Raw genomic sequence first — 21,631 nt, forward strand, 5'->3', positions numbered from 1 at the left:
AACGAGGCATGCAGACTGGGCGTCACAATCGGCTGACAAAAAGACGACAAGGCAATTCGGGCTTCGGCGTGCTCGGATATTTTTGTCGACCCTGCCTGAGAACTGGGGAACTTTTAACCTCGTCCCTCCTCCTCTCTCCTAACGTAATCAAGCAGGGAGCGTACGTAAACTGACTCAAGCTAGCTGGAAACAAGGCGAGGCGAACCGACTGATAGACTTGTCAAAGCCCATCTCGCTTTTGTCGGACAAGCCTCTTCTTCCATCCCACGACTTCTACTCGACTCGACATCTCACCCGCCTCTTTGCGCCGCGCAAATCTGGCTTCATCACCGCTCGCACGCCAAAGACTCTCTCTCTCTCTGTTGGCGTGCATTGCCTCTCCCCTTTGTTAAGCGCCACAGCTGTTGCGACCAGCCGCCCCACGCCAAGCACCTCCCAGGTACACCAAAGCGTTGCAGCCGCCGAGTTCGAGTGGCGATTCGATTCACCTTTGTGAGGCTCGTCAGCGTCTGCGTCGTGCTTGTCTGCAGCCGTTTGCCCAAGGTTCACGCTCGAAGCGTCTCGCGGCTGAATTTGCTGCGCACCCCGGACAGCCGCTTCGATCAATCTCATTTCTCTTCTCTCCTATCTTATCCTGCTTGCTAGCTGCGACCAACCCCCATCAGCTTCTCGCGCGCCAATCATCCGGCTCTTTCTCTCCCTCTTCTTTTCTTTTTCCTACTCTTCCAGTTGTGAATAGTACAGATCGCCCACCATGTCAAAGGTTATGCGCAGCGTGAAAAACGTGACCAAGGGTTACTCTCATGCCCAGGTCAAGGTCCGAGATGGTTTGTCACCGCCCGGAATTGCCGCTCATCGGCCTAGTCAGCGATGCTAATGGCAGCTTCTTTCCATAGCGACGAGCAACGATCCATGGGGTCCGACCGGCACGCAGATGAGCGAGATTGCCCAAATGACCTTCAACACGTATGTCACGCTCTGAACAAACAGGGACCATAGCGTCAAACTAACCTTGAGCCCGATTGCAGGTCCACCGAGTTCTACGACATAATGGATATGCTTGACAAGAGGCTCAATGACAAGGGAAAGAATTGGCGCCATGTTCTCAAGGCGTTGAAGGTTCTCGACTACTGTCTCCACGAGGGCTCTGAGCTCGTTGTCACTTGGGCGCGCCAGAGCATCTACATCATCAAGACACTGCGAGAGTTCCAGTACATTGACGAGGAAGGCCGCGACGTCGGTCAGAATGGTAAGTTGATGCTTTCACTCTTCCGGTTGGCCGTTATTAACCCGGTGCGCAGTCCGTGTCGCGGCAAAGGAATTGACCGCGCTTATCCTGAATGACGAGCGATTGCGAGCGGAGCGAAGCGACCGGAAGTCCTGGAAGTCGCGCGTCATGGGCCTAGATTCTGATTTCGGCCCGCAGTATGCTGGGCAAGGCGAACAGTCCCAGAGACGCCAGCCTCGGTCAGAACGGAGAGCTCCAAATGAAGAAGACGACACTGAGTATCGCCTTGCTATTGAAGCTAGCAAATACCAGGAGGAGGAGGACAGGAAACGAAGGCAGACTCGTTCCGGTGGTGAGAATGATGATGATCTCGCAAAGGCCATCAAACTGAGCCAGGAGGAGGAAGAGAGAAGACGTCGTGAGCTAGAAGACTCCAACGCCCATTCTCTATTTGACGATGACACTCCCACAACATCCCAGCCACAGCACACGGGATTCAACCAGGGCTACCAACAAGGCAACGCTGTGGATTTCTGGGCCAACCCAATTGACCAGCAGGCTCAACAGCTCCCCCAGCAGACGGGCTATCTAGGAAACGCTTATACTGGATACCAGCAGCCACAGCAGCAGCAGCCGCAGCAAACTGGCTGGCAACCCAACTACAACGTCGCTTTCGGTGTTGATTCAATCCTCCCGGTGCCTACAGGTAACCTGCTTGCTCAACAGCAGCAACAGCAACAGCAGCAGCAACAATACCTCCAGCAGCAGCAACAGTTTGCTCAACAACAGCACTTGCAGCCTTCTCAGGCTCTGGATCTGGCCATCCAGCCTGGAAGCAACAACCCTTGGGCAACTGGCAACCAGCTACAGCAGCAGTCTATTCAGCCCACTCCGACCGGTTCCAACAACCCCTTTGCCCAGAACAGGCCGCAATCAGCTAGACCTGCGACGTCTTCTCTTAGCCCTCTGCCAGAGCAGAAGACTCTGTCCAACTTCAACCAGCCCCAGTTCTCACTGCAGCAGCAGCAACAGCTGCAGCAGAAGCCTGCTTTCAGCCAACCCCAGAGAGAACTCAGTGAGCATGAGATGAAACTGAATGCTTTACTGGCCTCTGGAGACGGCATGGACACATACGGAAACACTGGCGACTTGCGAATTCCTTCACAGCACACTGCTCCTGGAACATTTATCAACAGCGCCGGCGCTGGTCTTGGTCGCCTCAACCCAGAAGCCACCGGCAACAACCCTTTCCTACGACAGCAGTTTACCGGTCTGCCCAGCATCACCTATGGTGGCCAACCTCAGGTGAACAGCAACCCATTTGGAGCCCAGCAGCGACAGCAACCAGGCCAACCGCAAGATTTAATCCAGTTTTAGGGCGAAGAAGTTGAAAAACAAAAAAATGGGCTAATTTTTATATACCAAAGACGGGACTGACGGATTTTCCATTGCCTTTGACGCTCTTTCTAATACCGCCATTTTTCTCTTTTGTTCCTGTTCATGGACTTATTATACCTCACCTTTTTCTTTTAAAGGTGAAAAGTCTCTATTCCCTGTAGCAACGGCTTTCTCGGCATCGTACCAATTTGTTTTCTTGACTTTGCTAGGGGAAGGGGATTAAGATTCTACTCGTTTGGGTGGCTGAGATGGAATTAAACGGGATATCTCTTTTTTGTTTTCTTTTTTCTTCCTACGATCCATGTGGTATGTTAATTAGACAACGCGCCTCTGGAATTCAAAATTGTAGATCTGAATTCGACCTTGTTCATATTTGTCCAAGCTTTCCATCTCGTGAATGCTAGCATAGGTTATCTCGTAGCACTTATTCTAGTCCTGGAGCCTAAAGCAACTCCTGCTGCCATTGCCTCGTTATACATAATCCTAAACAAGAAAAAAAAAGCAACAAAACTACCGATACGCCATCTCCAAAAAAAAGATATACTTTGTGAGCATGTGCGCATTATATGTGATCCATTGTCCTCGACTATAACTTTGCAACATTCCGAAACCGTGTGCTCCTTGGGGACCAGCTTTCATGCGTCCCGGCAAGGGCGGGCCGTCGAGAAGGCGGGACATATCTTCGACGGCGAAACAGCTCTGCGCCGGGATATTGAAGGCCTTTTATTGCCGGGGCTGGAACAGCTCTCTCCCCGGGAGCTTTCGTCGTAAAACGTCTTTCTGTCTTCCTTTGATGCCCAACTAGCCAGCCTCCTCCATCATCTGTATGAACTCTTCGAGATTCACCCCGCCCTTGCCGTCGTGGTCGAGGTGCTCTATCATGGTCTGGATCTCTTCATCCGTCATTGTGCGTTCTTCCTTGATGTCTTGAGCTAGATGCCTCATGTCTTCGACCGAAATGATGCCGTCCTGGTCGTAGTCGAACATGTTGAATACTTTGATCGCCTCCTCACGCGGGTCTCGTCGGGCAATGAGCTTTGCGGCGCATAGTCGGAACTGGTCGGGGTAGATGAGAAGGCGGTTGACCGGACAGCTGTGAGGGTCTCGCCAATCGGGCGGTACTGTGCCGTAGTTTTCTAGTTCTCTGCAGTATTCGGGTTTGGGCATGTCGAAACCGAGCGCGGCGAGCGAGTGTTTGAATTCGTAGCTATTCAGCCACCCTTTCTTCTTCATATCCATCAAGTCGAACTAAGGGGCATTGCTAATGTGAGAAGTCTGGGACGGGGCTCTAAGACAGATTTGTGGCCAAACTTACGACTTCGTCAATGTGTTCGCGATCCTCGTCAGCAATGGTGCCGTAATCCTCGTTTGAAGACACCTGCGGCGCGGGGGGATTCCGTGGCTGCGCATGCTGGTTGGACCCTCCTGCTATTGATCGTCCCGGAAAAGGGCGAGGCGTGTGAGAGTTCATGCCAGGCAGATAGTCCGGGTTGTATATCGCGAAGCAAGTGAGCGAGCGTGAATGCGTGAGTGCGAGTTGCGTATCCAAAGAGGATTGGGCTTTTTTTTTTCTCAGCTTATACTGCCAACAGGGGAACCAAAAGGCTGCGCATGGGTTTTAACTGGGGGGAAAGGTCCAGCCCTTAAATAATGGCGTAAGGAGGACAGAAAAATGAGTACAAGCTGTGGAATGTGTCTTATAACAGGAATAAAGAAATGAATGAAAAAGAGAGGTCTGTAGCTATGGGCAGAAAGCACTGAAAAGTCGAATGCTTTTGGGTCGTTATTTTGCCGGCTTAACGGGCGAGGGATGCGACGCGACGGAGCTTGACGCGCCAACAGCTACAGGCGGTTGCACTCGCGATGCAGCGGCTTTAGGCCTAAACAACAGCCACTGGCTTACCTATCAGTTGAGGGGAGAGCTGCTGCAGAAGGGGGCCACAAGGGTTACACCTGACCAAAGGTTCCTCCGTAGGCAGTGGCCCAGGCACCCGCAACCTGCCTGCCTGGTAGAGCAATTGGCGACGCTGATTGGTTGTTGTTAGTCAGCACGGCGGTTTGGGCCAATGGGAGGGGAAAGTTCTTGTCTGAGGCACCAACATCAGTCAGCCTAGCGGGCAGCAGCAGCGACACGAAAAAAAAAGCTGAGCTGACCAAAGAAAGGACCGGCTTTTGCTTTGACCTGAACTTTTGCCTCTTCCCGTCTGCTGCCACCAAAGCTCAACGGGTGACCATCCTGCTCGAGGTATAAAGGGCCATTTACGCCTTTTGCACTGCACCTCTCTGGTCTTTGTTAAGCAGTTTTTCTTCTCGTTTTTCTTCTCTAGTCTCTCATTCGGTCATTGCGCCTCTCCTTGTCCCTGCTGCGGCGCCATTCGTCGCGGCTCTCAGCCCTTTGTCAGAACGGCGTCAGATAGAGCAGATAATCCCGTCTATCAACCAGAACGCGACTTTTCGCTCATCGCCTCATCACCTCGCAGCTGGGCATGATTAACCTGGGCGGGCGCTGCTACCATTAATCTACACGCCATCGCATATGCGCGCTTTCTTCCGCGATTCTCGATTTGTTTTCCGTGGCCGATATTGATCGCGCCCTCTCGAGTCCCTCTTCGCGAAGCACAACACACTTTACCACAACAAAGCATCGTCTGCGGATAGCTTCCAACAACTACTCACTCCCTCCGAATACCGCGATACACGGACGCCCATCATGTCGTTCGGCGGCGGATTTGGGGGCGGTTTCGGCTCAAACACCAACCAGCAGTCCTCGGGCGGGTTTGGTGGCTTCGGGGCCAACAATAACACCACTTCATCAGGTACATTCACATCACGACCACGACTAGGCGTTACACACCAATCACTAACCATAACCCACACAGGCTTCGGCTCCAACACTGGAGGCTTTGGTGCATCTCCCAGCACCGGCGGCGGCATGTTTGGCAACAACGCTTCTTCAGGCGGCTTTGGCTCAACACCTGGTAAGTTTGTTCTCATATTCTCATGAAAGGGCAAAGGGCACAGGGTATTTTATCTACTGCTCTTCCCTTCTCAATAATTTTCATCTCCACCTCCGCGCCTCTTCCAATTCTAACAAGACTCTAGGCGGCTTTGGATCAAACACGGGCGGCTTTGGCAGCAAGCCTGCTTTCGGCTCAACCCCTACTACTACTCCTGCTTCAGGTGGTCTTTTTGGAGCCTCCAGCACCCCTAGCAGCACCGGTACGGGCTTTGGTGGGTTTGGATCAAACACCAACACTACCACCCCCTCTGCGTTTGGCAGTAACACCACTGGTGGCGGCCTATTCGGCAATGCTAATAAACCAGCAGGCGGTTTCGGAACTGCGAACACGGGTGGCTCTCTGTTTGGCGCCGGCAACACTAACACCGCTTCCAACACGGGCACGGGCTTTGGCAACTTTGGTTCGACCAATACCTTGGGCGGCGCCACTGGCGATCCTCCCGGCACGGCTGTCACTCCTTTCCAAGCCTTTACCGAAAAAGAGCCCAACAGCAGCACCAACCTGTCCAACGCCTTCCAGAACATCTTGTTCCAGGATCCATATAAGAAGTGGTCTGCTGATGAGCTGAGATTGGCGGATTACGTCCAAGGCAGACGGCACGGCAACCCCAGCGGTGCTGGAGCTTTTGGAGTCAACTCGGGCTTTGGCGGCGGCTTCGGCAATCAGACGAATACCCCCTCGACTGGCGGCTTCGGAGCGACAAACACAGGCGGAGGATTGTTTGGATCAGGCAATACTGCCAGTAACACAACCTCTGGCTTCGGCGGCGGCTTTGGTGCACAGAATACCCCTGCTGCTAGCAACACTGCTGGTGGCCTCTTTGGCAACACCAACAAGCCAAGCGGAGGCCTTTTTGGAAACACTCAGCAGAACCAAACCGGGGGAGGTCTGTTTGGAAGCGGCGCCACCAACACTGCGACGACTGGTGGTTTTGGTCAGGCAAACACCCAGAGTGGTGGCCTCTTCGGCGCAACGAATAATGCTGCGGCCAACACCGGCGGAGGCTTGTTTGGCAACACTGCTCAGAAACCCGCAGGCACTGGATTCAGCTTCGGTAACACTGCTAATACGGCGGCACCTTCGGGCTTTGGGACGCAAAGTAATGCCTTTGGCTCGAATACTAACACCGCGACTGGTGGCGGTCTCTTTGGCAACAACGCCGCCAGCGCACAGCCTGCCGGAGGTCTCTTCGGGAACAACGCCCAGCAGCAGCAGCCGAATACCTCTGGAGGCTTGTTTGGTCAGGCGCAAACCCAACAGTCTGGAGGTTTATTTGGCAACACTCAGCAGAAGCCGGCTACTGGTGGACTCTTTGGCTCCACGCCTGCCGCTGCCAGCACAGGTGGCGGCCTTTTCGGAAGCAATACAGCTCAGCAGCAGGGAACGACAGGACTGGGAGGCACGAATACTGGAGGCCTTTTTGGAGCTAAGCCAGCTGCAACAGGTGGCCTTTTTGGCTCTGCTCCTGCCGCTGCCAGCACAGGTGGCGGCCTTTTCGGCGGTTCCAACACGACCCAGCAAGCTGCTGGCACCGGCCTCTTTGGCTCAGCCGCGAATCAGCAGAAGCCTGGCCTCTTTGGATCTACGCCCGCGGCGACGGGTACGGGAATGTTCGGTGGCGGTGCAGCGGGAACTCAAGGCGGCATCTTCAGCAATGCTGGTGCCCAACAGCAGCAGAGCATTGGCCTCGGCGGTTCCTTGCTAGGAGCTTCTCAAGCAGTTAACAACGCGCCACAAGGTCTCACTGCGAACTTGAGCGACGTGTCGGCATATGGCTCACCGTCGTTGTTTTCCGGAATTAGTGGAGGCGACGTTCCTAACCCTGGTCCACTCGCGGTGCCCCTGAGCGGACAGCCGAAGCCCAAGAGACCGTCCATCTTCCCCATGTACAAATTCACACCTGCGGCATCGGGCCGTTTTGGCACGCCTCAAAAGAGAGGGTTCGGCTTTTCTTACAGCAGCTATGGGTCTCCTGGAGGAGCAAACCCTGCAGGTCTCTCTGGCACTCCCAGCACTCTGGGCCGTAACTTACTCGGCGCCAGCAGCAGCGGAACTGCCCTTAGCAAGAGCATATCCTCAAGCAATCTGCGTCGCACCGTCAATGCTGACGACAGTATTCTCCTACCTGGCGCCTTCTCAAACACTAACAACACGCGCTGGTATGGAAGCACGGGCTCGAAGAAGCTGGTTATCAACCGCGAACTAAGAAGCGACCTCTTCTCTACGCCGAACAAGGATGGGCGGAATGGCGATAACGGAACCGGCCCACGAAAACTAGCTAAGCGCGTTAGTTTTGATACCAATGTAGATGGCGAAGATTCTACCCCTGTGCGAGCACTACCGGCTCCAGGCGATGTACCAGAAACCCCTGGCGAGGATACTCCCCGATCGGACAAGTCTACTCCCACCACAAACGGACTTTGGACTCCCGAAATGGAGCAGGTTAAGGGCAAGGGCAAGGACAAGGAATTGACCATTGTTCAAGAGGAAGACAGTGCTACCCCCGAGCCCCAGGCCAACGGTTTCGACAATGCTCCAGGAAAGTACTGGATGGACCCTTCGCGAGAGGACATCCAGAATATGAATAGAATTCAGCGACAACGGATTGACAACTTCACTGTTGGCCGAGAAAATGTCGGTCACATTACCTTCAAGATCCCGGTGGATATCAGTGGCATCGATTTGGATGAGCTTTGCGGCGGTATCATTCAGCTGGAACCTCGATCTGCAACCGTCTACCCCATTGCGGCGAAGAAGCCTCCTGTCGGAAAGGGGCTGAATGTACCTGCCAGGATAACATTGGAACAATCTTGGCCTCGCGGTGGTCGAGACAAGAGAGTCGCCAGCGACCCCAAGCGCTTCAACAAGCACATTGAGCGGCTCAAGCGCATCGTCGACACCACTTATGAAAGCTACGATGTGGACACGGGAGTTTGGGTCTTTTCCGTGGAGCATTTCACAACCTACGGACTAGACGATTCCGATGAAGAGACTGAGTTTGACACCACTCTCGACCTTCCTACTGCTGCCCCATTGTCCAACGCCGCACCGCCGGCGGCTTTCCGTCCGTCACAGGATGATGAGATGATGGATTTTCCTCAATCGCACATGCTACCTGGTGCATTCGATGACCAGGAAAAGCTGTTTGCGACCGAGTTCACAGGACGACAGTCTTTTTTAGGGGCTAGCTCCGCGGACTCTGCCACACATGATGTCAAATTGTCGCTGGAAAACGAAATGACCGGTGACGACATCGCAGAGTATGATATGTCCGAGGATGAAGACATGACGAGGTCTTCTGTCGGACAACATCTCGCCGCGGAGCATGACGATGCCTCGTCCGAGGGTGGCCAGGATGTTAAGCGCTCGACCGCAACTCCTGGCGGCATTCTCAGAGCCAGAATGAGAGCGATGAAGGACTCAGCTGGCCCCGTGAAGCTTGAAGTCGCAGATGGCGACGATTGGATGGAAATGTTAAGGAAGACGGTCAGCCCGATGAAGCGGGACCGCCATCTACTAAGGGAAGTGGCTGGTCCTACCTCTAAGCAGGGAAAGACTGTCACATTTGATCTCGATGATGAATCGGATTTTCGAAAGTCGTCTATTTGGGGCAGGAGCATGAGCAGGCCCGACAGGAAGAATGGAGCTGCGACTGGTGCTCAGATTGGTATGGATCAAGGACGTGGATTTGCCACGAGTATCGACTTGATGAATTCCTTGTTTGAGAAGCCAAAGCCAAAGCCGACACGCCAGGAGTTTAACGCTTCTCAGTCCGCCAAAGGTTTTCCCAAGGTCGGTACCCTCATTGTTTCGTGACTTGACACCTCCCCCCTTTCTTTTCCCTGTTGAGATTGATAATAATTTTTCGGGCTGGATGGAGGCCCTATGTGTATTTAACCAAGTAATGAATAGAAAAAATGCTAAACTATTATGTGTCCATTATAGTTCCCGTACGAACGACAAGCTAAGACTGCCACGGCTGAAGAAGATGAGCGCGCCTTTCACAGCGCCTCGAGGCCAACCTGGGGGCCGGACGAGACGCTTGTCTTAATTCGGTCGTTGGACGGCTCACACTCGCGCCGGTCAATACGTGATACCTCGGATATCCTGACATATCAACGGTCTAGTATACAGACTGACGAGCAGGATATCCGCCTGGCTACGTTCGCTGCTGAGGTAAGAGGCGTCGTGTAATGTGAACCAATAAAAGGCATTGACTAACATTGTTTCAGCCATCCAAGAAATATCTCGCTTCCCAGGATGTCGTGACCGAGATCGATGTTATTGAAGGAGTGCCACAAGCCAGCCTTCATGCTACAAATCTCAAGAGCCTGTATCAGCCTAAATATACGAATGATGCAGCTAGCATTCATGAGAAGCAGGTATGGGAGCTCGCAAGCATCCTGTTCGACAATCTGGACAACCAAAGTTCGATGGAGGAGGAACATTTGGCGCGAAGAAATAAGCTGTCCCAATTCTGGTCCGATTTGGTCGAACAAGCCTCATCGACAGGTATTGGTCTAGCAGCCTCCAGTGAAGAAAAGGCGCTCGCATGTCTTGCTGGTCACCGAATTCCAGAAGCCTGCAAACACCTCTTGGACGGCAAAAACTTCCGCCTTGCAACTCTGGTCCCCCTGATCGGCACTAGTGATGTCGCCAAGAGGGAAATGAGAGAGCAGGTGAAGTCGTGGCTAGATTCGAAGATACTGTCCGAGTTTTCCGAGGCCATCCGTACCATTTACGAGCTCCTGGGTGGAAATGTCTGTGTCTGCGAGGGTTTGAAGGGTGTGCCCAACGAGGATCGAGTTGATTCTTTTGTCATCTCAAAGCACTTTGGCTTGGACTGGAGACAATCTTTCGGCCTGCGATTGTGGTATGCCATTTCCAACCATGATGACTTGTCCGCTGCCGTTGAAAAGTTCAAGGACGACATCGATCAAGACAAGGAAGAACTGCCTCGCCCTTGGTATGTTGAGCAGGGCATCGCACCTCTCTGGGACGACGCCAAGATTGATACTCGCCAAGATCTGCTATGGGGTCTTTTGCAGCTGTATGCTGATCAAGACGCCGACTTGGAGGCTGTCCTTCGTCCGGAGAACTCGCAGCTATCCCCTCTTGAGGCAAGACTTCGATGGCAATTGGGCATCGCCCTGACATCCACTGGCAAGGTCTCGTACGGCGCAAACGGGGTTGAGAAGGCTGATGCTGCTACTCTGGCATATGCTGCTCAACTTACCCGAGCAGGCGAGTGGCTCGAAGCTGCTTTCGTATTGCTACATCTCCACCACACAGCAGCGCGCAAGAAGGCACTCCAAGAACACCTCTGCCAGCACGCCAACTTGATTGGCTCTGAGTCAGATGCCAACTTTGTCATGCTCACCGAGAAGTATCGCATCCCAGCAGCTTGGATCTGGGAAGCTCTTGCGCTCTATATGCGTTGCGTGAAGAAAGATGCTGTGGCTGAAATGCAGTGCCTTTTGCGAGCGGGATCGCACGTCGAAGCCCATCGCATCTTGGTTCAGCATGTTGCTCCGCAGGCCATTATTGAGCGTGATTACGCCGGCTTGTTGTCCCTCATCTCTCAGTTCCAAGATCGTCAACAGGGCATCACAGAATGGACTCAAGGTGGCGAGATTTACGGCCACTTCCTCCAGCTGATCGAATGCCGTGGCAAGGGAGAAATGGTCTCCCCTGCATTGCTCGACAGACTCCTCGCTGGTCTGAACGCGATGAAGGATATCGGGGTTGAAAACAACATTACGCGATACGCCGCTATTTCCGACATGGCAGACGAGACTGCTAGAGAGATCGTAAAGTTGACACGACAGAAACAGGTATGTGGTTCTTCATTTGGAAAAAATCTTCTTTGACCATCTTCCACTAACATGATTGCAGGATATGGAACTTCGATCCAGAATTTTGAGCCTTCCGCTTACCCAAGATCGACTGCTCGCATACTCGGTTGACCTGAGTCTGGACCGTTACAGAGAGGTGATGTCGCATTAAGGCTTGGAAATGAGACCAGATGAGATGAGATGAAATGGACAGGGCTCGGAAATATCTGCTGCATTGGGTTTTCTTTTATGTATTCACTGTTTTCTTTTTTATTCCTCCATTGAAAAGACGAAGGAAATGCGCACACTGGGAGGGGAGGAGAAGAGATTAGCCAGTATCATGAGATGAGTGGAAGGACAGGGGAAGAAAGCAAGAGCCAGCCAAGGGCTGCATTAGTAGTGTAGTATAATAGCTGTTCTATTTAGATTGATGCGATTTTGCCATCGCGTGTAATGAAGATGCGGATGCAGTCTAGCTAACATCTTGTCGGTTGTATAAGTGATAAGACACTGCTGGACCCAACGCCAAATCTTCGGCCACGAACAAAATCTTGCTCTTGCAAAATAAAATTTCAATACAATATTACATCATTTACATCATCCATCTCCCCTCCTTAAGACGCCATGTCGAAACCCAAAAACTGGCCTGCAACGCTCCCCTATCTCAAAGCCCCTCTCTACGGCAAAGACATTTCCCCCTCACACATCCAATTCCTCCGCACAAAACCCCCCAACGACAACAGCGCCATCGACCAAGTCCCCATAGCACCAGCCTCGTCGCCCGCAACGGAAACTCCATGCCCGCGCGTCAAGATCCAGGCCATCACGGACAGAAATCATCCAGCATACGGCCAGTTCGGGCTGTTTGCAGCGCAGAACATTGCGCCGGGGGAGCTGATTCTAGCGTACCTTGGGAGATTGCATGGACGGGCGACGACGAGCGAGGAGAGTGACTATGATCTTTGGCTGGATCGGGAGATGGATGTAGCGGTGGATGCGGCGGGGGAAGGGAATGAGGGGAGGTTTGTGAATGATTATCGGGGGATTAAGGGTAAGGAGAGGGCGAATGCGAGGTTTGGGAATGTGTTTTGTGAGAGATGGGGGGAGGTTTGCGTTGGGGTTTGGGCAGTGGGAGGAGGGAAGAATGTGAAAGAGGATGGGAAGAAGAAGATGAAGAAGAAGAGTGAAGGGGGGATTAAGAAGGGGGAGGAGATTTTGGTGAGTTATGGGAAGGGATTTTGGGATGAGAGGAGGAAAGATGGTGATGGTGATGGTGGAGGGGAGAAGTGAGGCAAGCGGAGGACAGAAAACCTGAGAACCAAGAAGCTTTCGAACATACAAGAGTTGAATCATACATTACAGAGGGAGTAGCTGCTATATTTACATTTCCCTAGTAAATGCTATTTTATCTATATTTCTCTAATATCTACTGTCATAGCTATATTTCTCTAGTAACTAATATTACTACATAAGTATATATAGTAAAATTCGGGTGCTGGCTAAATAGGTCTTCACCTATAAAAGCACTACTTGATCAGTTGGTAAGGCGCTCATATTACTAAATGCATGTATTTGTTTATTTTGTAGTCTCGCTTTTTCTGTCCTCCGCTTGGTAGGTAATAAGACGAATCACATTGTAACAAGATATATAGATCATAGAGTTCTTTGCTTAGTTTACGTTACAGAGTCTCATACTCTACAGTTTCAAATCTTCCTCACGTAGAAAACACATGATAATAATAATACTAAAAGGTATAACCCCCGGTGTTCCGTGGCGCCACCCAACCAGCCCTTACGCCGGCCCCCTTCCCAACGATACCGGCAAAGAGCAATAAAAAAAAACAAATAACAACAAGTTTAATAAGATACAACAAAGGGCAAGAATCAAGTTTTGATATCCCTTTCCAACGCCCTACGCATGCTGAGCAGTCCCAAAAAAACAGAGAGAGAGAGCCAAAAAGAACATCCCCCGTGATTGCAGTCGGCAGTTTCACTATTCGTCTTCGCCCTCAGCATCCACATCCAATTCTTCTTCCTCTTCGTCTCTCCCATTGATCCCTTGGTCCGATGCCGCCGCTGCCTGGCCGCCCAGCTGTACTACGCTTAGCACAAATCCGTTGCTCGACGGCTGAGGAGTCATGACTCGAACTTCGTCCTTAGCAGGCTCTTCGTCACCCAAAGAGGTTGAAACGCTGTGATCGCCGTCTGTAACCAAGTCTGCTCCAAGAGCTGCCCTGTCTCTCCATCCAGGGGGTAATCCCGGCCCGCTGTCTGCATTGCCGTAGTCCGACTTCTTCGTCCCCTTAGGCCACCTGCCAGGGCCACGGCCAGTGCCGCCGGTCCTTCTCCTAGATCCGCTGCTTCTAGGGCGGCTGGCAGTAGGTCGCCGGCTGCTTCCCCCAGCCCTTTTCGGGCGTGGTCGAGAGCTGCTGCCGCCGCCCGAGCTGCGAGGCACCAATGGTCTGCTCACGCTCTGTCGCGAGCGGTCGGCACGGCGGCTACCGGCTACAGGTGGGAAAACCTCAAAGCGGTGTGGTGGTATATCGCGATAAGGTGTCATCCAATCTGGTTCGGAATCCTCCACATCATCCATAGCTTCGTCTTGCGGTTCTGCGTTTTCTTTATCTTCAGGTGCCATCTTCTCCTCAATCGACAAGATTGGTGTAAAGCCGGGGTTGCTATTACTCGAATCACCCGTCTCCGATGCAGAACCAATTCTCGACTGAGGCCCATCGTTCATTTCACCATTCATCATCATTGAATGGTTTTCTCCCGATATGCCGTTTGCGCCCTCCTCAAGCTTAGCTTCATCGTCTTCCCGAGGGGCAATTGTATTAATAGGCGGGCCAAGCTCAAAGTTGACAGCATTGCTGCGACCCATCACATATGGCGTCCACGCAAGAGCCTCGGGCTTCAGCTGCACATAACCCTTGGATTCCCATTTGGCCACGTACTGTCGGCAGTACTCTAAATCGATCCGGAAGGCATACACCTTTGTCTGAGGATCTCGCACCAGCGCTCGAAGGCCTTCTAAAGCGGCAATCACGTCGTCTGGTGTCATACCTGTATCATCGGATATTTGCCTGATACTCAGGCCGTTTTGCTTGTGCTGATCGTCCTTCAACGTCTCGATGAAGTATCGGCAGAGCCGTAGACGCCAGTAGTTTCTATAGGAGACCAGGCCCATATCGGAAAGTGGCTTCTCTGGAGACCCCGTCTTCTCCTCGACTTTGGTAAGGAGATATGAGAAATCAATGAGTAGGTTGCCGTATCCCTTTCTCTGGTGGATAGGCAAGGTTAAAATGCATGAGACGTTGTTTTGGCTGCTTGCACGCTTCTCTTTGGAGAAGTAGCCGACAAAATGATAGCCGCAGTCATCGTACTCACACAAGACGTAAAACAAGAATGGTTCCACGTCGTAATACAATGTCTTGGACCCTAGGAAAAGCTTTGCCAAAAGACACAGGTTTTGGCAGTAGACTGGGTTCTTGCGGCCGTCAACCTCAAACACCGACACTGATCCATGTCGATAAATCTCGTCACCCGGAGGATGCTTCGCAGCGCATTTGAGCTTATGGCGCCACGCTACGTAGTCTGAGTTCATGTATTTTAGGCAGAACTCGCATATGTACAGCACGCGATTCCTGCTGTACTCGGCTGGATATGGTGCTGCGTACCACGTATCGATCTCCCAGCCGCCAAACTCGATGCACTCTATCTGGCTGGCATTATCGCTTGACTTCTTCGACTTGCGAATGGGCATGTCCACTTCTGCCTGCATTGCCAGCACACGTGCTCTCCATTCATCCTCTGCACGCTGCTTGGCTTGGTCAAATCGTCTCCGATCGTCAGGCTGCGGGAGCGTCTTTGATGTGTCTGCTTCCGCTTCTGTCAAGATACCACCGTAAGGCTTGCCCTTCATATCTTCGGTTTCTTTATCAAATAAGGAGTAGAAAGGTGTTGAATAGGAATCAGTGGTGAAGGGCGTCAGGAATGCGGCAGGCGGTGCCGTAACGGCTGCAGAGTTGGGGCGCACAGCTGATGGTGCGACTGGAGTCCGTGGCGGCCGCGTGCTTGCTCCAGAACGCCTCCGTTCTCTTCGTCTGCGTGAAAGTATCTCTTTGAGGTTCCCTGGCCGCACGCGCATCGTCACGACGAGAGACACTCGTGACTTCTTTTCGATGACAACGAGAGATGGGCGAGCAACTTTTAGACGAACCGCACGGGAGCTTCCCCTCGTTTGCTCCGCTGATTTGCTATCAGTATCTTCATTACCCGATGCAGCGTCTGTTGAGAGACCCCGCCGGCGTCTCCGCAGGGCAATTGTGGCTTCTTCAGGCTCAGCAGACGAAGTCTTTCTCTTCCGCAATAGACGAGGCTCGTCCGAGGCTTCTGCATGGGCTGCGGGGTCGTTGAGGTTGGGTTCTGCCTCTGCGCCATCTTGCATGTGATGTCTAGGAGAGAGTTCAGGAGGGGCATCAGAGAGCTGCGACTCAGGCCTAGTTTCGTCGTCAACGCTGGCCCCTCTCTCTCGTTCTTCGGGCTCTTCCTCCTCCTGGTCAGAGTCGCTATTATCACACTCTGGACATTTCCAACGTTTTGCAGCTGGACCTAAGTCAGTGACATATTTTCAGGGACAGTTGACAATGACTTACTGTTCTGTTCGCTCATCGCCGCCGCATCTCGTGCGCATTGCTGGTGAGCTGAGATACGTTAGCCAAGCCTGTATTGACATTTTCCAGCTTCTCCAGGACCCACCATTTTCGTTACATCTGGAGCACGTCAGGAATGCCTCGAAATCCTCACTCGGGTCGTTCTCTTCATCTTGTTTACAAAACATGCAGACGTTTGAAGGGCCGGTCTCTGACTCGTCGTCCTCTTCCACCTCTCCAGCATCTTCCCAAGCGGGCTCCTCGTCAGAATCATCCTCAGCATTACTGAGCGGTTCTGAAACATCACTCTCCGCATCTTCATCATCCTCGTCCTCATCATCCGTATCCCCTGGCTTGATCTTGACGGCGCCAACCCCTTCATCACCGTCTTCTTCACCATCCGCATCTTCGTCTTCTTCGTCTTCCTCTTCGTCGTCGTCATCATTATCGTCGTCGTTCATTTGGAAGGGGCGGCCGTTGCTGACCACAATCTGCTGATCCACAACAATCTCGGTATAATCTTCTCCCTCCGCATCCTGATCCATTTCCTCGTCGATCTCCTCTCCAGAAGCGTCACGATCACTCAGCTCGTCGTCGTCATCCTCCTCGTCCACCTCCATGCCGTCAGTGCCCCTTATGGTAGTCTGGGCAAAGACTGTGCTCATAGTCCTCTCCTTTGTAGCTGCTGGTGTAAACACATCCTCGCCAGCCGTATCTGCCGTCTCGTATTCAGCGTCTTCAGAGAGCATGACGCTCTGCTGCAGCTCCTCCTCCATCGACTGCGCACTCGTCATGGTTATCGCTGCTTAATGGAACTCTCAGAGTAGAGATGTGGTTCTGACGATGGCATATCGATCGAGACTCGGCGTTTGCGATCTGGACTCGGGTGGCATGTGTGGCGCTCTCTTGATAGGCTTCGTGAAGCAGAAAGTGGCTAATTGCCGCTATTTCCAGGTAAGCCATATGGAATCACCCAACTAGACGCATAGATCCTACCTGTAAATTTGCATGTTGCCGCAGCGGTTTTCTGTTGACTGCTGCTGGAAGCAATGCGACAACAAATCACCACAGTCGCGTTCTCCAAGCTTGCCCCAAAGTCGCGGAAGCAGGAGTCACAGTGCGTGCGCATTCAACAATCGCGTTTCCCCGCCAAAGATTGACTCGCTTACAGTATGAAAACACAGTGCGCTAACTATACGTTGGTACAGGGATGTCCCGCTGAGGCCTCAGGCATCCAAATTGATAGCTCCAATTGGTCCTCTGCCCACTGACGTGCAGGCTCAGTATCAAGAACGACGCTCGGCAGAATCTCGATATTGCGGCCGTGTTCCGATTGTCGAGCGGTCAATTCGATTTCGACCTCTTTTACTCAACCGACATATAGCCCAGAAGACCGTCGAGGCGGCACAGCACAACCATGCCTGTCCCTTTCGAAACCCTGATACCGTATGGTATCATGATTGTCGTGCGTATTACAGCGAGCGAGATTTCACCACAGGGAAATGCGAGGCGGCTCACAGTTTGCGAATAGATGTTTGGTGTCTCGGGTACCGGGCTTGCAGCCTTCAAGACGTGGCAGAACGAGGGCAAGCGACCGCGCTATTCATTGGATCAGTGGGACAAGGTCAGTCAACTCCAGCCGGGAATGCGGTTATTTGCACTCGATAACTAACTATTACTTGCAGCAAAGTAAGAAACTCTCTATCAGACGAATTTTCATTCCGTACAGACACCGGTCGATTTGGATACTAACGAACTCGAAGTGATGGAGCGAGACCGACGCCTGACAGGCACCTTGAGAGGACAAACCGACAACCCAGAGGCTCCATTGGGATTCGAATTCAGCAATGGATGGAAGGTAAAGTCGACTCGCATACACATCTCATCTTACGGACAAACAAATGCTGATACTGCATATAGCTGGAGAAGAGATTCACCTAAGGAACCATTTATTTGTATACAACCCAACAGACTAGAGAGGGGGACCTCGGAATCCAAAATGAAAGAAAGTGTATATACCAGACTACGAGTGGGCTTGACTGGATGGCAGACGACCGATATGGAGCCCAAATTCGGCATCGTTACCCAAGCATTCACATGGCAGTGCTAATAAATGTTGGCTTATGTTGGGAATTTATTGGCAAAAAAAATCTAACCCTATATTGAAATCTCCGGTCGGTTCTTGTTGAGACTTTCCAATAATGTGCACGCCTGGCACATTGCTTGGCTAGACATGTAGCCGCACTTGACGCATTTTCCGAGCGTCTGTAGTTGAACAGGGCCGGGCTCCTTGGAGCGGCGCTGCCGTACAGGGAGCTTCACGACATCGTCATCATTGACTTTGGGTGTGCCATTTGATGTGATCTCAGTCTCCAACCCATTATCCACAGGTTGTTCCGTGGTGCTTGCCTCCACTTGGGTGATTTTGTTCCCTGTTGTTCGAGCATTGGCCGATCCACAGCCTCCCATGCCCTCGCTTTCGTCACAGGCGCATGCCCCTTGTCCTTTATCCGGCGTTAGACGGGCCATGTCCTCGCCGCTCCGGACAATATCCAATATTGCACTTGGCCGGACCTTTTCCAAATTCTTGATGAGACTTCTCGCTGTCCCTCGAAATGCCTCGGGGCTGTATATGCATTCTGTACTGAAATAGTCCAGCTTCTTGTGATGTGCATACAGCACAATCTCCTTCTCGTAGGCGTACTTGAGAGGTTTGCTTCTCTTGACGTCGTTCAATGAGCCGCCCGTAACAATGCTGGTGCTACGGGATAGTCGAGGCAAATCTCCCCTAAGAAGATTCATGAGGACAGTCTCTGCAACATCATCCGCATTGTGTCCGGTAACAACATGCTTGATTCCCAGCGTCTTTGCACCCCGGTCCAACGCCTGCCGACGGAAAACACCACAGTATGTGCAGTTTCCTTTCTTTCCAATAGTCTCCACGACTTGGTCCATTGTCCAGCCATATAGTTCATCATAACCCACAATCTTCAAGGGCATGTCGTACTGAACTGCGTTTCGCTTCACTGTTTCCAGGGAATCATCTCGATAGCCTTTGATGCCCTCGTCTATGCTGAGAAGAACGAGATCAAGTTCATACTTGTGGCGCTCGTTGAGGGTCTTCAGAACAGATGCCAGCACTGTTGAATCCTTGCCTCCTGACGCTCCAATAGCAACCTTTTCTCCGGGGTAGAATAACTTGGACGAGATGATGGTATGATGTACTTCATCCTCAAAGACGGTGATGAAGCATTCGCGACATAGTTTGTGATGGTTCTTTGGCCGCTTAACAACTGCCTTGTTCGTCTGGCAGCGTACGCATGTGGTTGGCGGCATCTTGTAAGGAATCTAATGTGAATATGTGGTGCAATGGGATGAGGTTGCCGGCAGTCGTTGATGTGTGTACTCCAGTATACGTATACAGCGGAGCCGTATATACTGACTGTTTTTAAGTTGAAGGGATTTCGAGCAATTTTATCTCTAAATAAAACAAAAGGGTATAATATGGATCCGGTCTCTTCACAATATCACAGATTCATCAAATGGACTCCAGACAAACTCTCAAGGCGCCAAGCATTGGAAATGACTCCAGGGTACTTCCTTATCTCTTATCGATCTTTTTTCTCAGCAATCGATAGGATCACGTGCTAAAGCGCCACACCAGCCACACCTCGAAGCCTTCTGATAGCGTTAGGGCCCACAAGTCGCGGGACGCCAAAGCCCTAATTTTCCGCCCACGAGCTAACCAACGAACTTTTCTTTTACTCTTCTTCGCAACCTGCCTCCAAGGAAATTTGTTCAACCTCGACAAATCACCCCCGTCGCCCATAGTACAAGATGGTAAGTTAACAGTCAACCAAAAGACTCTAATGGCCACAGTTTGTGAGTCAAATGCGCGAAAGCGCAATTGATGCAACAGCGTCTCGCTTTTATGCAAACCTGTTGGAAAACATTCCGCCTGACGTTCACACCTCGTGTGTGGACTGAATGGTGAAGACTTGGCTGGAGACACAAATGTGTTGCTGAAATATGCCACAATGTGTTCTCGTTAGAGTTCAGAGAAGACTTTTTGGCTTGAGCCCCTCGCTGATGTCTTCTTTTCTCAATGACAGCCTCCCAAATCTGGCAAGAAGGTCGCCCCTGCTCCGTTCCCTCAGAGCAAGGCTGGCAAGAAGGGACCTAAGGTTAGTGAAAAATTTTATGCTCCCCCAAACATGTTGAGATGACACCTCGTAGATATCTAACAAGATGGCATAGAACCCCCTCATCGAGAAGCGCCCTCGCAACTATGGCATCGGCCAGGACATCCAGCCCAAGCGAAACCTGTCTCGCATGGTAAAGTGGCCCGAGTATGTCCGCCTCCAGCGCCAGCGCAAGATCCTTCGCCTGCGTCTCAAGGTCCCCCCCTCTCTGGCCCAGTTCCAGCACGTCCTTGACCGCAACACTGCCGCCCAGGCTTTCAAGCTCCTCAACAAGTACCGACCTGAGACCAAGGTCGAGAAGAAGGAGCGTCTCCTGAAGGAGGCTACCGCCGTCAAGGAGGGCAAGAAGAAGGAGGATGTCAGCAAGAAGCCCTACACCGTCAAGTACGGTCTCAACCACGTCGTTGGCCTGATTGAGAACAAGAAGGCTTCTCTCGTCCTCATCCCCAACGATGTTGACCCCATTGAGCTGGTTGTCTTCCTTCCTTCTCTCTGCAAGAAGATGGGCATCCCCTACGCCATCATCAAGGGCAAGGCTCGTCTCGGCACTGTCGTCCACAAGAAGGTCAGTCAAGTTCCCAGATGTAAAAAGAGCCATGAAAGAGGAAAACTAACTCTGTTGTAGACCGCTGCTGTCCTCGCCCTCACTGAGGTCCGCTCTGAGGACAAGAACGAGCTGTCCAAGCTCGTCTCTGCCATCAAGGATGGCTACCTGGAGAAGCACGACCAGGTCCGCCGACAGTGGGGTGGTGGCATCATGGGCCCCAAGGCTCAGATGCGCATCATCAAGAAGCAGAAGGCTCTTGAGGCTGCTACCAAGATCTAAGCTTTCTAATACCCGGGTTGCATTGGGATTTATGGGATTATCATCGGTGTTTTAAGGGTTCAGGGCATGGCAAAAAATGAATGAATTTCCAGCACAGTTGTGTATCCCAAAACATGATGGTTCCAGGTACACGCGTGAAATGAGTGATGCAGTAACATGAATGACAAGAGGTTCACGAGAGAGAGTCGTAGCCACCTGCCGCAAAATGAGTAAGCTGTGACCTTGACCCAAAAAGGCTCTCAATGCCAGGACAGGCCCATTACTACAAGGCATTACTAAAGTCTTGTCCCGTATATGGACGTGTCTAGCAAGAATAAGGGGCGGCCCGATGGAGTTTTGAAAATAATGGCCTTTCTCAGGTAAAGGGGCGACGGTGAATGACAACACCTTGCTCTTTTCATGAACTCCGTTGGCTTTTGACAGAGGTTATTTAGACGGAGAGTAATCTTGGACAGCATTCACGGTCACCGT

The 21,631-nt window shown here is 52.0% G+C and overlaps 8 protein-coding genes across 8 annotated transcripts; 5 read left to right on the plus strand and 3 right to left on the minus strand.

Moving 5' to 3' along the window:
• Positions 1–754: 754 nt before the first annotated feature.
• T069G_02773 (ENTH domain-containing protein) lies at positions 755–2,605 on the plus strand (the record flags this gene model as incomplete). The annotated part of the gene is made up of 4 exons (XM_056169983.1): positions 755–827; positions 897–966; positions 1,029–1,249; positions 1,302–2,605. The coding sequence occupies 4 exons, from the start codon at positions 755–757 to the stop codon at positions 2,603–2,605; spliced, it is 1,668 nt and encodes a 555-aa protein (XP_056030875.1).
• Positions 2,606–3,427: 822 nt separating this feature from the next.
• On the minus strand, positions 3,428–4,097 carry T069G_02774 (EF-hand domain pair domain-containing protein; the record flags this gene model as incomplete). The annotated part of the gene is made up of 2 exons (XM_056169984.1): positions 3,428–3,874; positions 3,942–4,097. 2 exons carry the CDS (start codon positions 4,095–4,097, stop codon positions 3,428–3,430), a joined length of 603 nt encoding a protein of 200 aa, XP_056030876.1.
• A 1,239-nt stretch (positions 4,098–5,336) lies between these two features.
• On the plus strand, positions 5,337–11,652 carry T069G_02775 (nuclear protein 96 domain-containing protein; the record flags this gene model as incomplete). Its single annotated transcript, XM_056169985.1, has 6 exons — positions 5,337–5,442; positions 5,506–5,604; positions 5,729–9,438; positions 9,592–9,822; positions 9,879–11,480; positions 11,542–11,652. The coding sequence occupies 6 exons, from the start codon at positions 5,337–5,339 to the stop codon at positions 11,650–11,652; spliced, it is 5,859 nt and encodes a 1,952-aa protein (XP_056030877.1).
• Positions 11,653–12,104: 452 nt separating this feature from the next.
• On the plus strand, positions 12,105–12,770 carry T069G_02776 (uncharacterized protein; the record flags this gene model as incomplete). Its single annotated transcript, XM_056169986.1, has 2 exons — positions 12,105–12,570; positions 12,610–12,770. 2 exons carry the CDS (start codon positions 12,105–12,107, stop codon positions 12,768–12,770), a joined length of 627 nt encoding a protein of 208 aa, XP_056030878.1.
• A 703-nt stretch (positions 12,771–13,473) lies between these two features.
• On the minus strand, positions 13,474–16,926 carry T069G_02777 (MOZ/SAS family domain-containing protein; the record flags this gene model as incomplete). Its single annotated transcript, XM_056169987.1, has 3 exons — positions 13,474–16,091; positions 16,136–16,183; positions 16,239–16,926. 3 exons carry the CDS (start codon positions 16,924–16,926, stop codon positions 13,474–13,476), a joined length of 3,354 nt encoding a protein of 1,117 aa, XP_056030879.1.
• A 623-nt stretch (positions 16,927–17,549) lies between these two features.
• T069G_02778 (NADH-ubiquinone oxidoreductase MWFE subunit domain-containing protein) lies at positions 17,550–18,073 on the plus strand (the record flags this gene model as incomplete). Its single annotated transcript, XM_056169988.1, has 4 exons — positions 17,550–17,597; positions 17,664–17,756; positions 17,862–17,990; positions 18,053–18,073. The coding sequence occupies 4 exons, from the start codon at positions 17,550–17,552 to the stop codon at positions 18,071–18,073; spliced, it is 291 nt and encodes a 96-aa protein (XP_056030880.1).
• Positions 18,074–18,289: 216 nt separating this feature from the next.
• Positions 18,290–19,468, minus strand: T069G_02779 (PP-loop family domain-containing protein; the record flags this gene model as incomplete). The annotated part of the gene is made up of 1 exon (XM_056169989.1): positions 18,290–19,468. The coding sequence occupies one exon, from the start codon at positions 19,466–19,468 to the stop codon at positions 18,290–18,292; it is 1,179 nt and encodes a 392-aa protein (XP_056030881.1).
• A 501-nt stretch (positions 19,469–19,969) lies between these two features.
• Positions 19,970–21,160, plus strand: T069G_02780 (ribosomal protein l7Ae/L30e/S12e/Gadd45 family domain-containing protein; the record flags this gene model as incomplete). Its single annotated transcript, XM_056169990.1, has 4 exons — positions 19,970–19,972; positions 20,245–20,316; positions 20,390–20,899; positions 20,960–21,160. The coding sequence occupies 4 exons, from the start codon at positions 19,970–19,972 to the stop codon at positions 21,158–21,160; spliced, it is 786 nt and encodes a 261-aa protein (XP_056030882.1).
• Between the last annotated feature and the right edge of the window lie 471 nt (positions 21,161–21,631).

This window comes from Trichoderma breve, chromosome 2 (genome assembly GCF_028502605.1).
Source record: "Trichoderma breve strain T069 chromosome 2, whole genome shotgun sequence".
NCBI classification, from domain to species: Eukaryota; Fungi; Ascomycota; class Sordariomycetes; order Hypocreales; family Hypocreaceae; genus Trichoderma; species Trichoderma breve.